This window comes from Marmota monax, unplaced genomic scaffold (genome assembly GCF_021218885.2).
Source record: "Marmota monax isolate L192 unplaced genomic scaffold, Marmota_monax_Labrador192_F-V1.1 WCK01_AAM20220418_F8-fsc00019, whole genome shotgun sequence".
Lineage (NCBI taxonomy): Eukaryota > Metazoa > Chordata > Mammalia > Rodentia > Sciuridae > Marmota > Marmota monax.
Genome location: NW_026695242.1, coordinates 373,420 through 385,467, shown reverse-complemented (window position 1 = coordinate 385,467; position 12,048 = coordinate 373,420). Strand labels below are relative to the sequence as shown.

Sequence of the window (12,048 nt, the reverse complement as noted above, 5' to 3'; positions counted from 1 at the left end):
AGCTGGACCGCTGTCCCCTCTCATGTCACTTTGAGCCTGGTACATTTGGAGGCTTTGTGGACTTGGCAAAAGAACCTCTGGGCTTTGGTCTTCCCATTATGAAATATGGCCATCAGGAGGAACCACTTAGACTTGGCCTTGTGCCATGTCCCCCTTCTCCAGCTCTGCCTCTCATCCACAGTAGAGGAGCGCATGCCCCAGAACACCCTGTCCCACCAGAGGAGGCGTCTTTGCTGCTCCATTGTGCAGCCCAGAAGTGTAAGGCTGCAGGAGCCTTGCTAGCCTCATGAGGGGCAAGGACTTGACTTTTACCTTTACTCTCTCCATTCCTTGGGGGTGGCCACCACTGTGCTGGGTGACCCCATGTCCCCATCTCATTCTTTCCCCAGGCAACAACTATCAGGGCCATGGCAATTTCGACTTCCCCCATGGGAATCCTGGCGGGACATCCATGAATGACTTCATGCACGGGCCCCCCCAGCTCTCCCATCCCCCGGACATGCCAAACAACATGGCTGCCCTCGAGAAACCCCTCAGTCACCCCATGCAGGAAACTGTGAGTACCTCTTCCTTCCCCAACCCTCCCCACTGCCCAGTGGTTCAGGCCGCACTCCAGCTTGTTTGGAGCTGTCTAGGACAAGGCTCCCCTTGGGAATTTCCTGATGTTCATACCCTGGTTCCTTCCTTGGCAAAGGGGAAAACCAAGAATTGGGCCTGGTGGCTCAGAAGGGAATAAGGGGCCTGATGTGGTTCATCTGCATCCGTGGACTTGACTGTTTCATCTAGAATTTGGATTTTCTGGAAATTGACGAAGCTCCAGGCTCCTAGTTACATACACAGTGTACTTGGGCGATCACGCACACACATGCACACATACCACTACCTACCTCTCTCTCCTTCTCTTTCTTTCTGCCTCCCTCTCTCCCCCGACACCCCTTTGCACATAATTTCAGCCACCTAGAATTTGGTCCCAAACCCAGGCACCTATTACCCAAGGGTCTGAATCTTCAGGATGTCATTACAAAAGACAGTGCTAGGAAATCTGACTGCCCTAGGAGTCTGTGCTCCTCATCCTGTTTCACGATGATTAACACATAGCCCAAATAGCTGGGGAAGCCTCTCTGGGGCAAGGGATCCCATGCTACCCAAGACCTATCCTTCCTGTAGCCCTGACAGCAGTGGTTGGAGACCCAATTGTCCGCAAGGGTTCTCATCTAGAGAGTGCTGGATTCTCCTCTGTTTAGCAAATGTTTCCTGAGGCATGCTCTTCGTCAGTCTTGTGCCAATTGTAAGCAAGACAGACCCCTGGACATGGTGGCACATACATTTAATTCCAGCCATTCAGGAGGCTGGGACAGAGGATCACACATTTAAAGCCAACCTGGGCAACTTAGTGAGACCCTCTCTCAAAAGGAAATTATTAAATTATTAGCTCAGTGGTAGAGCACTTACCTAGCATGTGCAAGGCCCCTGGATTCAATCCCCAGTACTAAAAACAGGGGCCTTGTGCTCATGGAGCACAATTTCTGCAGCCTCCACAGTGGAGGAAGAATGATTAGAGTTTTGCAGAAACTGCAGCTGGAAAACTTAAGTAGCTTGACCGAGGCCTCAGTTACTCTGCTCTCTCACCTTGGGGAGGACAGGCAGTTGCCAAAGAACATGCCAGCCAGTTAGAAGGTCTGGGGTCTCAACAGTACATGGCAGCAGGGTTTGGGGGCACCTACATTTAATTGGTCACGCTAGTCCTCTGATCTTCTGTCACTTGACCTACAAGAAAGGGGCCTCTGGCTTGTGCTGTTCCACATGCCTAACATGGAGTTAGCTCTGCCCCTGGGCCAGAGGCTTTCCTTGTGGGCTAGAGGCTGTCCTGTGGGTAAGAGGCTTCCTGGATTCTCAGAGAGTCTGAATGTTAACTCCTCTGCATGGGGCTTCCAACTTCCAGGGTCTTCTCTCCTTTCTTGGCTCTGCTTCCCAGGACCTCAGCAGTCTGCACCCAGGAGACACCCAGATCACAGTTCCACACACACCACACATCCCAAGCCGTACGCGTCCTGTCCCTGGGAGATGGCAGTGGGAAGGCCATATGCTCTCCTGTCTTCTGTTAGCCGTGTCACTGGCATTTTGTGCAGGGGGACCTGAGCCTGTGAGTTGACTTCAGAGCCCCCCAGGGATGCTCCTTTGTTTCTGGCCTATCACTAGAAGGCAAGCAGACCCAGAAGCACAGCTGTACTAGGTGCGGTGAGCAGTCACAGGTCAACTCCCAGCATACCTGCATGACTAGAGGTAGCCAGTCCACCCTCCTCCCTCCACTGCATGCCGGGACTGGCTGGACAGCTCCCACCAGGTGCTGATGTGCCCAAGGACTTTCCCTTGCCAGGTTAAGGTTGACAGGTGTATTAGCAGGACTCAGAGAACACCTGGCCCTCCAGGCTCTGAGATATTCCAGCCCATATCAGGGTCAAGAGGAACAGCTGTGTCAGAAGATCCAGGGACCATCTGTCCAGAACAGGGCTATTTACAGGAATATGGAGCCCCTTCCTGTTGCCCGAGAATGGACACTGCGGGGCATCTTCCAGGGTGGGTTGAGTGAGAACCCCACACTGGTCTCTCACTGACAGCTGTAGTGGCCCGTTCCTCCATTTTCTTCCTCAAGTCATCCCACATGTGGCTTCTCCAAGGTCCCCAAACCCCATGGTCGTGTGGTTATCCCCTATTTTCAGGGTGGGGGCTGGAAGAGCACTGTGCTGTCCCACGTCGTATTGGGGTGCGGCTCCATATCCCCAGAAGAAAAGCCACCTGGACTGTGGGCCGAGGCCAGCCCACAGCAGAAGTGGGTAACAACCCTCAGCAGAAACAGGAAGAAGAACTAGGGTCTGGGGAAGACCAGGGGTAGCGTGACTACTGTTTGCAAACTCAGAACTGCTTTTCTGTGTGGCCCAGAAGATGGGGCCAGGGACGGAGAGAGGGCCCAGAAGACTAAGAAAACATGTGGTCACCAGGCTGCCTGTTCCAATTGGCAGCACATAAGTGGGGCTGCGGGCCCTGTGGGGGTGTTTAGAGTGGGGATAAGGGCATGGGCTCAACATTCAGAGCCTTCCCCAGGCCTTCCGCTCTGAGGGAGGGCCTGCTTGGAACAACAGACAGACTAGCAGGGTACATGTTTCAATCTTACAGACAACCCATTTTTTTGGTGCTTATGCTTGCTAAAGAATTACCTAGATCTGTTAGAGACAACTCCGGGCTCAACAAGGCTTGGAGGTGCCTGGCCTTCTCAGTGTCTGGTACTTGCTGACGAGGGGGTTGGCCAGGAAGAAGGGCCCAGCAATGTGCTGAGATGCCCCTGGTCACCCAAGTTCCCACCTTGCTCTACCCTTTGATGTCACAGCTGAGTTCCATCCTTGGAGGCAGGCAGGGTGCATTGTCTTCATGCCCAGCCTTGCCCCTTTCCTGGGCCCACTTGGGGGGCGCAGCCCCGGGCCTGAGCTGCACGCCTGCCCCATGCTATGTGTCTGCGTCTGCTCTCTGCTGCCCTGGCCCTGGGAGGCCTGCACCGCGCTGCCGGCAGCACCACTTGCCTCCCCGCTCCCCAGAAACATGCCCATTTTGCTTCTTCATTCTGCCCTTGCTGTTGTTCGTTGTGACGGTGTCTGGGTTGGGGAGGCCGAGGGGTTCGGAGGGGCCTGGGCCTGTTCTCAGCATCTGCGCCTGTCTCAAAGCCTTTCGGGGCTGCACGCAGCCTGAGAGGCCCGGTCCCCTGCCTTCCTCTCCGCGGCCTCCCTGGCTGGCAGTGTCAGGGGAGGACAGGGTTTTTGTTTGTTTTTCTGCCCCCTCCCACCAACAACCATTCAGCCTTGTGAGGGGCAGCTTTGTTTGGGGGTTGTTATTTCCCTGGTTTGTTTGGTTTTCATTTTCTCCAGGCATCTCGTGGCTGTTCCTCGTCACCTCACCTTTCTTTCTCCTGCTCTCTCCTCCTCCACAGATGCCACACGCTGGCAGTTCTGACCAGCCCCATCCCTCCATACAACAAGGTTTGCACGTACCACACCCCAGCAGCCAGTCAGGGCCTCCATTACATCACAGTGGGGCTCCTCCTCCTCCTCCTCCTTCCCAGCCTCCCCGGCAGCCGCCACAGGCCGCTCCCAGCAACCATCCACACAGCGACCTGACCTTTAACCCCTCCTCAGCCTTAGAGGGTCAGGCCGGCGCGCAGGGAGCGTCCGACATGCCGGAGCCTTCACTGGATGTAAGTTGGGGTCACCATGCGCCTTGGCCTGGGGCCAGGCCTGGCACCGGGACCTGCCCGAGAGCAGGGGTGGGTGTTGAGGGCTCAAGGCCCCGGGTGGAAGAGGTGGGTGGGCGGTGGGTGGACCCCAGCCAGTCTGCCCTGGCTCCAGAACCAGGAAGCCCCACTAGGGGGAAGTGTCACTGAGAACCCCTGCTCCGCTGGCCCCTCCCCACAGTCCCCTTGACCACAGTCCTTCCACCCAGGTCCTTGCAGGTTCCCTTGGGGCCAGGGCTTTGGAGGCAGCACAGGAGGGTCCCTGCCCTTCTTCCCAACCTCCTCCCCTCACTTCCCCACCATGTTGAGCTTGCTGTTTCTGTGTCTGCACCCTCTCTGGCCTGAGGCACGGGAGGGGCTGGAGTGACAGGGCCCTTCTGTCTGTCTTGCTGGTCTTGTCTGTCTGCAGTTTTCTTGTCCACGTGTTGTCCATTCCCTGCTTCCGCTTGCTCCATCGTTCACTCCAAGAGGCCCCTGTGTGGGGTGACAGAAGCTGGGGGGCAGGAAGATCAGCTTCACTATCAGGGTCACTATCAGGGGACAACTGAGGTTCAGGGGTCCCCCATCTTGAGGCCTAAACAGTTTGGAAAATTAGGGTGGGACACGGAATGACTGAGGCTGAGCACTAGCTGGACGGACTGGCAGGTATGGGGCAGGACGCTTGCTGTTCCCATCCCCGCCTTGGTTGCCGGGGGCAGTGACTGGCCTACACCTCTACGTCGGTGCTCCCCAGAGGAGGCCTGTCCTCTGCTCAGTGACACTTGTCCTCCACCTCCTGGGCCCACTGGGCAGCAGAGGCTTCTCAGTAGGTGGGACTCACTGTGCTGCCATCTTGGGTTCTCACCCAGACATAGGCCAGTGGGGGTGTCATGGTACAGGGTAGGAGACAGTGGGCCACAGGCTTTTCTAGGAGGTCTGGGGAGAGGACCAGGGCGGTGAGCCCTGCAGAGACCACTGGCCTTCCCACGGCCCACCTCCTTGTGCTCACGTGTAAAGCCACGCGTGGCTTCTGCTGGGTGGCCGTGTAACCTGCCCTGGGACTTCCCAGGGTGTAGGGCTGACGTATGTGCCTGAGAAGGACCAGCCCAGCCCAGCCCAGGTCTCGGCAGTCCAGCTCCTCTGCCCTAGGCTTGAAATGAGCATGGACGAGGCCCAGTGGCCTGGATGTGTGTGGGCAGCCAGAAGGCCACACTCAACACTGCTAGGTCCCTCTTTGGGCTAGGGTCTTGGGGGGCAGATGGAAGGGGAACAACCAGGCTGGCGGGCATCCCTGCACTCCCTCCCTGGGCCACTCCCAGTTAACACCTCATCTGGACTTCATTCTTTTCCAGCTCCTGCCGGAACTCACAAATCCTGACGAGCTCCTCTCTTATCTGGATCCCCCCGACCTTCCAAGCAATAGCAACGATGACCTCCTATCTCTCTTTGAGAACAACTGAAGGCCACGCCTCCACTGGGGCCATCCCTCCCCACTCTGCCTCCTACCCCGTCTGTCCCACACACTTTTCCACCCAGGAGCCCATGCCTCAGGCTGCCCCTCACAGGGACCACAGGCTTGAGGGTGAGCAGGGTGTACCCGGAAGGCCTGTGAGTCTGCAGCCCGTGTCTCCCGAATGCCCTGGGCAGGGGCCCATGCCCAGAGCAGGCCCCGGGATGACCCCCACTGAGGGGGGCCCGGCCCGGCAAGAGGCTTGTGCTGATGGCGGCTAAAGGTCCCTCTGTCTGTGCTGACTCCAGATGACCTTCCAGTGTCCCCAAGGGTTCTTCCACTTTCTAAACTGTAGCCCTGCCTCCCTGCTTCCCAGCCCAGAGCTTCCTGCAAGTGATTGGAGCCTGAGAGAAGGCCCCCAAAGACCTGGGGAACCCCAAACTTTGGAGAAGCAGTGACAGTCGGCAGCAGGGAGAATGGCCTGCCCACCACCACCCACCACAGAAAAGCACAAACCTCTGGGAAGGAGAACATCTCAGAGGCCAAAGGTCATCACTTTGGCCTCTGACCTCTAAGCCAAGATACCCTGTAAACTTTCTCAGAAAGCAGAGAAAAAGGACAAGATTCTGTGTCTGAGAGGGTCTGCCATTCCTGCTTGGGGACTGGTGGGAAAGGAGATCAGGGCCTCCCGGGAGACAGGACGAGGCATTGGAGGGTTTCACAACCTTTTGGACTCAGATCAAGGCCCAGCCTCAGCCTCAGAGGGCAGAGAGTGCACGCACACATGTGTGCACCCAACCCAAATGATTATGCCCCTGGAGGGGGGTGTGGGGTTGCCACCAGCCAGAGTCAAATCAGGCAGCCACTTACAACTCTGCTCCAAGCTACTCCCTGATTTGAGATGGCCACATGGAAAGTTCTGAAGTCACCTGGAGGAAAGGAAGATTGCACTTGGACAGCAAGCAGTTTCCCTCCACGTGTGCTGGTTCCTTCCTGCGGCCCATCTCCCGCCTCTCCAAGACTGTTCCACGGGACACCCACTTCCCTCTGTGTCCTCGTTCCAATTGTCCAGCCAGACAGCAGTGGTAACCGGTGGAGAGGTGGGGCAGGTGCAAGGGCGGCTCGGGTGAGGCCCGCACTGGAGCTAGGCAGCAGGTAGCCAGTGCACCCGCGTCTCTCCCCATGCTCAAAGCTGCCCCTGGTTCCAGCCCAGCCATCGCTGAGTGCACCTGGACAGCCCTGCAGGCAACTCACGGTGTGAGTGTCCGTGTGGCCGCCAGCCTGCTCTTGGCATCCCCCTCCACCCGCAGCTCGCCACACACTCCTGCTCCCTCTGGTCTTCCTCCACTGCTTCACTCCATCTGGCTTAGGTGTCCCCTGGGAGCTTGTCACATGTCCACTTTGTTCCAGGCTGATCTGTGCCCCTGAGCCTCATGGCGTGCGGGGATGCTGGAGTGTCCCCTCACCTGGGTCCTAGCTATAAATTCTTGGCGCCCTTCTTGCTGCTGCCCAGGGCCCTTGCCTGCCCTCCCGTCCACTCTTGGTATCCTCATTTGCCATCAATCTCCCAGTCTCCCTCTGGGCGGTGGGTGGTCTCCAGCACTCTTCTGCGGATTATACCGGAAAGGTGGCCTCAGCTGTTGACTTGCAGTCACCGTACCAAATGGCACAAGGTTTTCTGTAGGAAAGCTGCCATTGCCCCCGCCCTTTTTCTTCCTTTGTCCCCGTTGTCGAGGTTTTTTCAAACAGTGTGTTGTTCAGTATGCAAATCAATTATTTTAAGAATCGCTTTTGTAAATATCTTTGTGAATATTTTAGTATTGTCTTTGATAATATTCAACATTTTCATGACCTGGTTATAGCCTTTGCTGGTGTTTTTAAAATACCTTGACTCAACAACAAAAACTCGAGTCCTTTTTTTTAAAAAAAAAAAAAACAACAAACAACAAAAAAAAGAAACCAGGGCTATTTGTACAGATGAGGGACAGATAGAACGGGTGGCTAGGCTGGGAGTCGGAAGACTAGGCAGTTCACAGTTGAGAGCCATACCCAGTGGGCTTCTGGGTACAAGATCATGCCAGGTGGTGTTGTGGCCATCCCTGCACAGGGCCTGTGGCCTGGTGGGAGGCCATGGTCTAGGTTGGACCATCTGGAATGTTCACCTTCAGACAGACTGATAGAAGCCTGCCTTAGACGATCCTGCTTCCTGCCATGATCCTTTGCCCTGACAAGGCCTGGGACCCTGCTGGTCCTTTTCACTGCGTGCCAGATTCCGCCCACAGACCCATCCACAGCGTTAGTGGAGAAGCCGTAGATGTGCTGGCAGCGAGGCCTCCAGGCCCCTCTCCTGGCCATCTCTGGGCTGGACACCTCAGGCTGGTTTCCTAGGCCCCCTCCCAAGCAAGCCTCCACCAGCAAGTTCATTCAAGAGCTTCCTTGTGGACGGCACTGCCCGAAGCCCACCCTCCAGGGACATCCCCCTCCCACAGTAATTTTGGAGCTTGTCTTGGGTAAGAGGGAGGAGCAACAACATCTGGGGCTGGCACTGTCCCTTAGTAGTGACCGATGCACATAAAAGCAACATCTGTAAGCAGAGGCAGGCCTGAGCTCTGGAAAGATATTTCCCTGATCCTTTCAGATGACAACTTGGAGCCATAAGTAACCTCAACAAAAGAAAAAAAAAAAAAACAGGCCTCAGCAAGCCACGTTTCCATGATATGCATTGACCCACCCCATAGGCACGTTTCTGCCACCTCTCCACAAAGATGGAGTGGGAGGCAGACGGAAAGAGCCCCCTGTGGGCCATCACCCCATCTTCTTGGTTTGAAGCTTTATCCATGTATCATGTTCCCTGTAGCCATTTTATTTTTGAAGAAACTTCTAATGCTTTCTCCCTAATGGAGGCCCTAACCCCGCCCCCCGCAGAGAGCTACAGGTCTGCTCCCAGCAGGCCTCGGGCCTGACCCGTCCAGACAGGGCAGCGTCAGCAGCAGCGACTCGAGGGACGTGTATATATGTAAATGAGAAATAGACACACGTCAGCAGATGCATTCATTTCTCTCGGAATGTGTATTGTTTTTATGTTTATTTTTTCTTTTACAAAACAAAACAAGAAAAAAAAAAAGGCTTGGAACTCCATCTTAACGTGGAAAAACTAGATCCTGTTTGTTAGCGTTTGTGAGTTCTCCACATTTTGTCCCACTCATGTAATATACTCTGACCCTGTGTGGAAAGGCATTTTTGTTCTGTTTTGTTTTTATTTTACCTACATGTACTATTTAGCTTCAGTCTACTAGTCCTGCCACCTGTGTACTTTTTAGGGTGCTATGGAAATAATGAAAAGAAACGGGGGATTTCAGAAGAAAATTGTAACCAAATTCATACTTTGTATAATTTTTGATATCATGATCGCAGGTGATTCACACGTAGACACATAAACACACCCACACGTGCAGCCTGAAGTGACTCCCACAGAAACCGTCATCGTCTCTGTACATCGTATGTACAATGCAATCATTTCATACTTTCAACTGGTCAGAAAAACTAATTGTGATTTCTAGTCTTGCAAAGCTGTATGTAGTTAGATGATGTGACAACCTCTAATATTTATCTAATAAATATGTATTCAGATGAAACCTGTATATTAGGTGTTCATGTGGTTATTTTGTATTTAAAGATCAAATTATTTGACTATTGCTAGACATTTCTATACTCTGTTGTAACACTGAGGTATCTCATTTGCCCATGTTAATTTTTTTCTAAATAAATTGACAAAAATGAAGGTTTTGGTGAATCAGCTATTTTGTGGCTGCCAAGGAGTGGTCTGGGTGTTCTGGCTGTTGTTTTTAAACCACTACCCCCGCCCTGTCACTCTGCACTCTGCTTTGGGTGTCAAGCTGGAAGAGCCCTGCAGGGGGCCCTGGGAGCTGTGGGCAAGTGAGTGCTCAGAGCCCTGTACCCTCACCTGCTTCTGGCAGGAACTTGTCTCCAGCAGGCCCTGATCCTGACAGGCAGGTGGGGCAAATGGAGTGGGTAGTGAGTGGTGTGTGGCTGAAATGGGGCCTGAACAGATCCAGGTCTTTGTAGCCATGCATGACTCAGGGTGTCTAATGGTGGCTGTCACCTGTAGTCCCCCATGGATTAAAAAGCAGGAACCTATCCATGTTGATCCCCCCAGTGGTGATTGGATCCAAAATGTCTAGAATGAAAAAACAGAGGCCTAGCCAGGCCTTACAGGAAGTGGAGTGTTAACAGGTGCTCTCCCTCCCCAGCTCTGCCTGGCCACCTGCTTCTCAATACACCCATCCTCATCTCCTCCAAGGGGAGCTTGGGTTTTCTCTTCTCCAGGACTGTGCTTTCCCTGGGGTTTGGTCTCATGATGGCTCCCACCCAGACCACAGTCCCAACCAGCCTCACAGCCTCAGCACCCAACAGACTGGCTGCTCTTCTGTGTGTCCCATTAAAATTTGGGGGAAGTGAATCTGATTGGCAGAGCTCAGCAGTCAATTGCTGGACTCCCCTTAGCCTGACCACGGGACACCAGGAAGACCACAGGCATGGTTGCCAAGGGGAAGTAGGGGGCTGGCAGGGACCCCAAATCTATGTGCTAGTGTGAATCTGGAACGTCTGTGGGGATGTGGGTCAGGAGAGGGTGCAGGACTGAGTGAGGAGTGTAATGTGTGCCTAAGTTAGGCTGAGGTGGCAACGGACTGCTGATGGGGTCTGGGTGCCCAGAAGTCCCTTGACTCTAAGGTGGCACTAAGGTGGCCAGAGTTTCTCTTTTGGGTAGGAGATGGAAGGTGAGGGGGAAGGGTTTACTTTAAGACTGGAATCCAGGCTGCTGCTGAGCCGCAGGCACTGCCCTCTGCCACAACACACAGTGACACGTTTCCCTCGGAGCTGCTGCTCTAAGGGTGGCCGAGCAGGGTGGGCATCAGGAAGCACTTCCAAGAGGGGCAGGCCCTGCTCCTGCTCCTTATAGCCTGACCTTCCAGCAAGCTGTCAATCAGCATGGCGGGGCATGTCAACACTTTTGAATGAAAATAAAGTAGAAAATATCAGCAGTGTCCCCCTACAGGACAGGGGGAGGGAGTATATCAGGCAACTTTCAGGGTGTGAATGTGTGAGTGTGTGTACATGCACACGCGTGTTGAACCAGTGGGTTGTGTTTAAAAACAAAAGTTGGAATGGCATTGTCCCAAAGGTGGAAGTGGGCAGAGCAGAGGGGAGGGAGTGCAGTTCCCCAATGTCACAACAAACAGCACACCTCCTTGCCATTTCAGCTTGATATCTCGAACCAGGGAGACAGCCAGATACAAGCCTGTGGCTGACCCAAGGCTTCATAGAGACCAGCTGGCCCATTCTTCTCCCTCCAGAGATAAAGTACTTCCTTCTGGGGCCCTAACCCCAGGATGAGAAAAGTTTACTGAAAAAGCCCCGGGAAGCCCCTGGCTCAGGGCAGCAGGAACTCAGCCCTCCCCACACCTGGGCTTTACATCACAGGTCATCTTGGGGTTTCCCTTAGCCCACTTCACAAAGCCCCCATAGAAGCCTGCGGGATGCTACTGGGGGGAGTCATTTGGCCTCACAGGGAGATGCCAGAACACACTGGGGTCTCCAGCCCCAATAGGTCCTCAGGGCACCCAGCCAACCTCTTACCATCCATTGCTCTTATGTCCTGCTCCCACCTCCCATTCAACCATGCCCACCTCAGAATGAGCCCCACCCTCAGATGCCCACTGGCTGTCCACCCAGGCCTACATCCATCTTCCCCCAGCCATACATACCTTCCTCAGCCCAGGCTCAGAGGAGGTGGTGTCCCTCCCATGCGGACCAGCTCCTCCCCAGCCCCTGACACCAGAACCTGCTTCTCTTCCATCAGCACTTCCCTCCATTAGGAGCCCCTTCCCCTGCCTTCCTCCTTCCTAGGTCTGGGTCTCAGCCCTGCCCTTGTGAGGTCTACCCCCAGCTGCCCAAATCCTGGATTTTGTTGCCTTCCCCTCCTTCTCACACAGGCTCCTTAGATAGTCAAGGAACAGGCTCTCGCTCACTCTCCTCTGCCCCCCACCACATGCCTGCTTCATGCCCACTCCTCTGAGACTTCTCCTGCCAGCTCACCAGCAACCTCTTGATTGTTAAGGTGCAGGTTGCTTTCAGACAGTGGGCTCAGAGGTGCATGTGACCACTACTGTTCCTTCCTGTAAACTTTCTGCAGGCAGAAGGCTGGAGATGTACTGGTGGCAGGTAGAGATTGATAATGGCTGGCAGGGGGTGGCAGTGTGTCACCTGGGCTAACTGGATAGGATGAAGCAGGCTACTGCCCTAGCTGGTACCAAGTCTC

General features: G+C 54.6%; 1 protein-coding gene across 5 annotated transcripts in view; it reads left to right on the top strand.

The window, feature by feature from the left end:
• Window positions 1-9,489, top strand: part of Zmiz1 (zinc finger MIZ-type containing 1) — a 219,394-nt gene extending 209,905 nt beyond the window's left edge. For 4 of the 5 annotated variants that reach the window (XM_046419961.2, XM_046419960.2, XM_046419964.2 and 1 more), the window contains 3 exons: window positions 390-556; window positions 3,980-4,243; window positions 5,611-9,489. In XM_046419961.2, coding sequence (XP_046275917.1) covers window positions 390-556; window positions 3,980-4,243; window positions 5,611-5,718 — 539 coding nt within the window. In that variant the 3' untranslated portion in view covers window positions 5,719-9,489. The remainder of the gene's footprint in view (window positions 1-389; window positions 557-3,979; window positions 4,244-5,610) is intronic. The other variant, XM_046419962.2, reaches the window with a different exon arrangement.
• The last annotated feature ends 2,559 nt before the right edge of the window (window positions 9,490-12,048 follow it).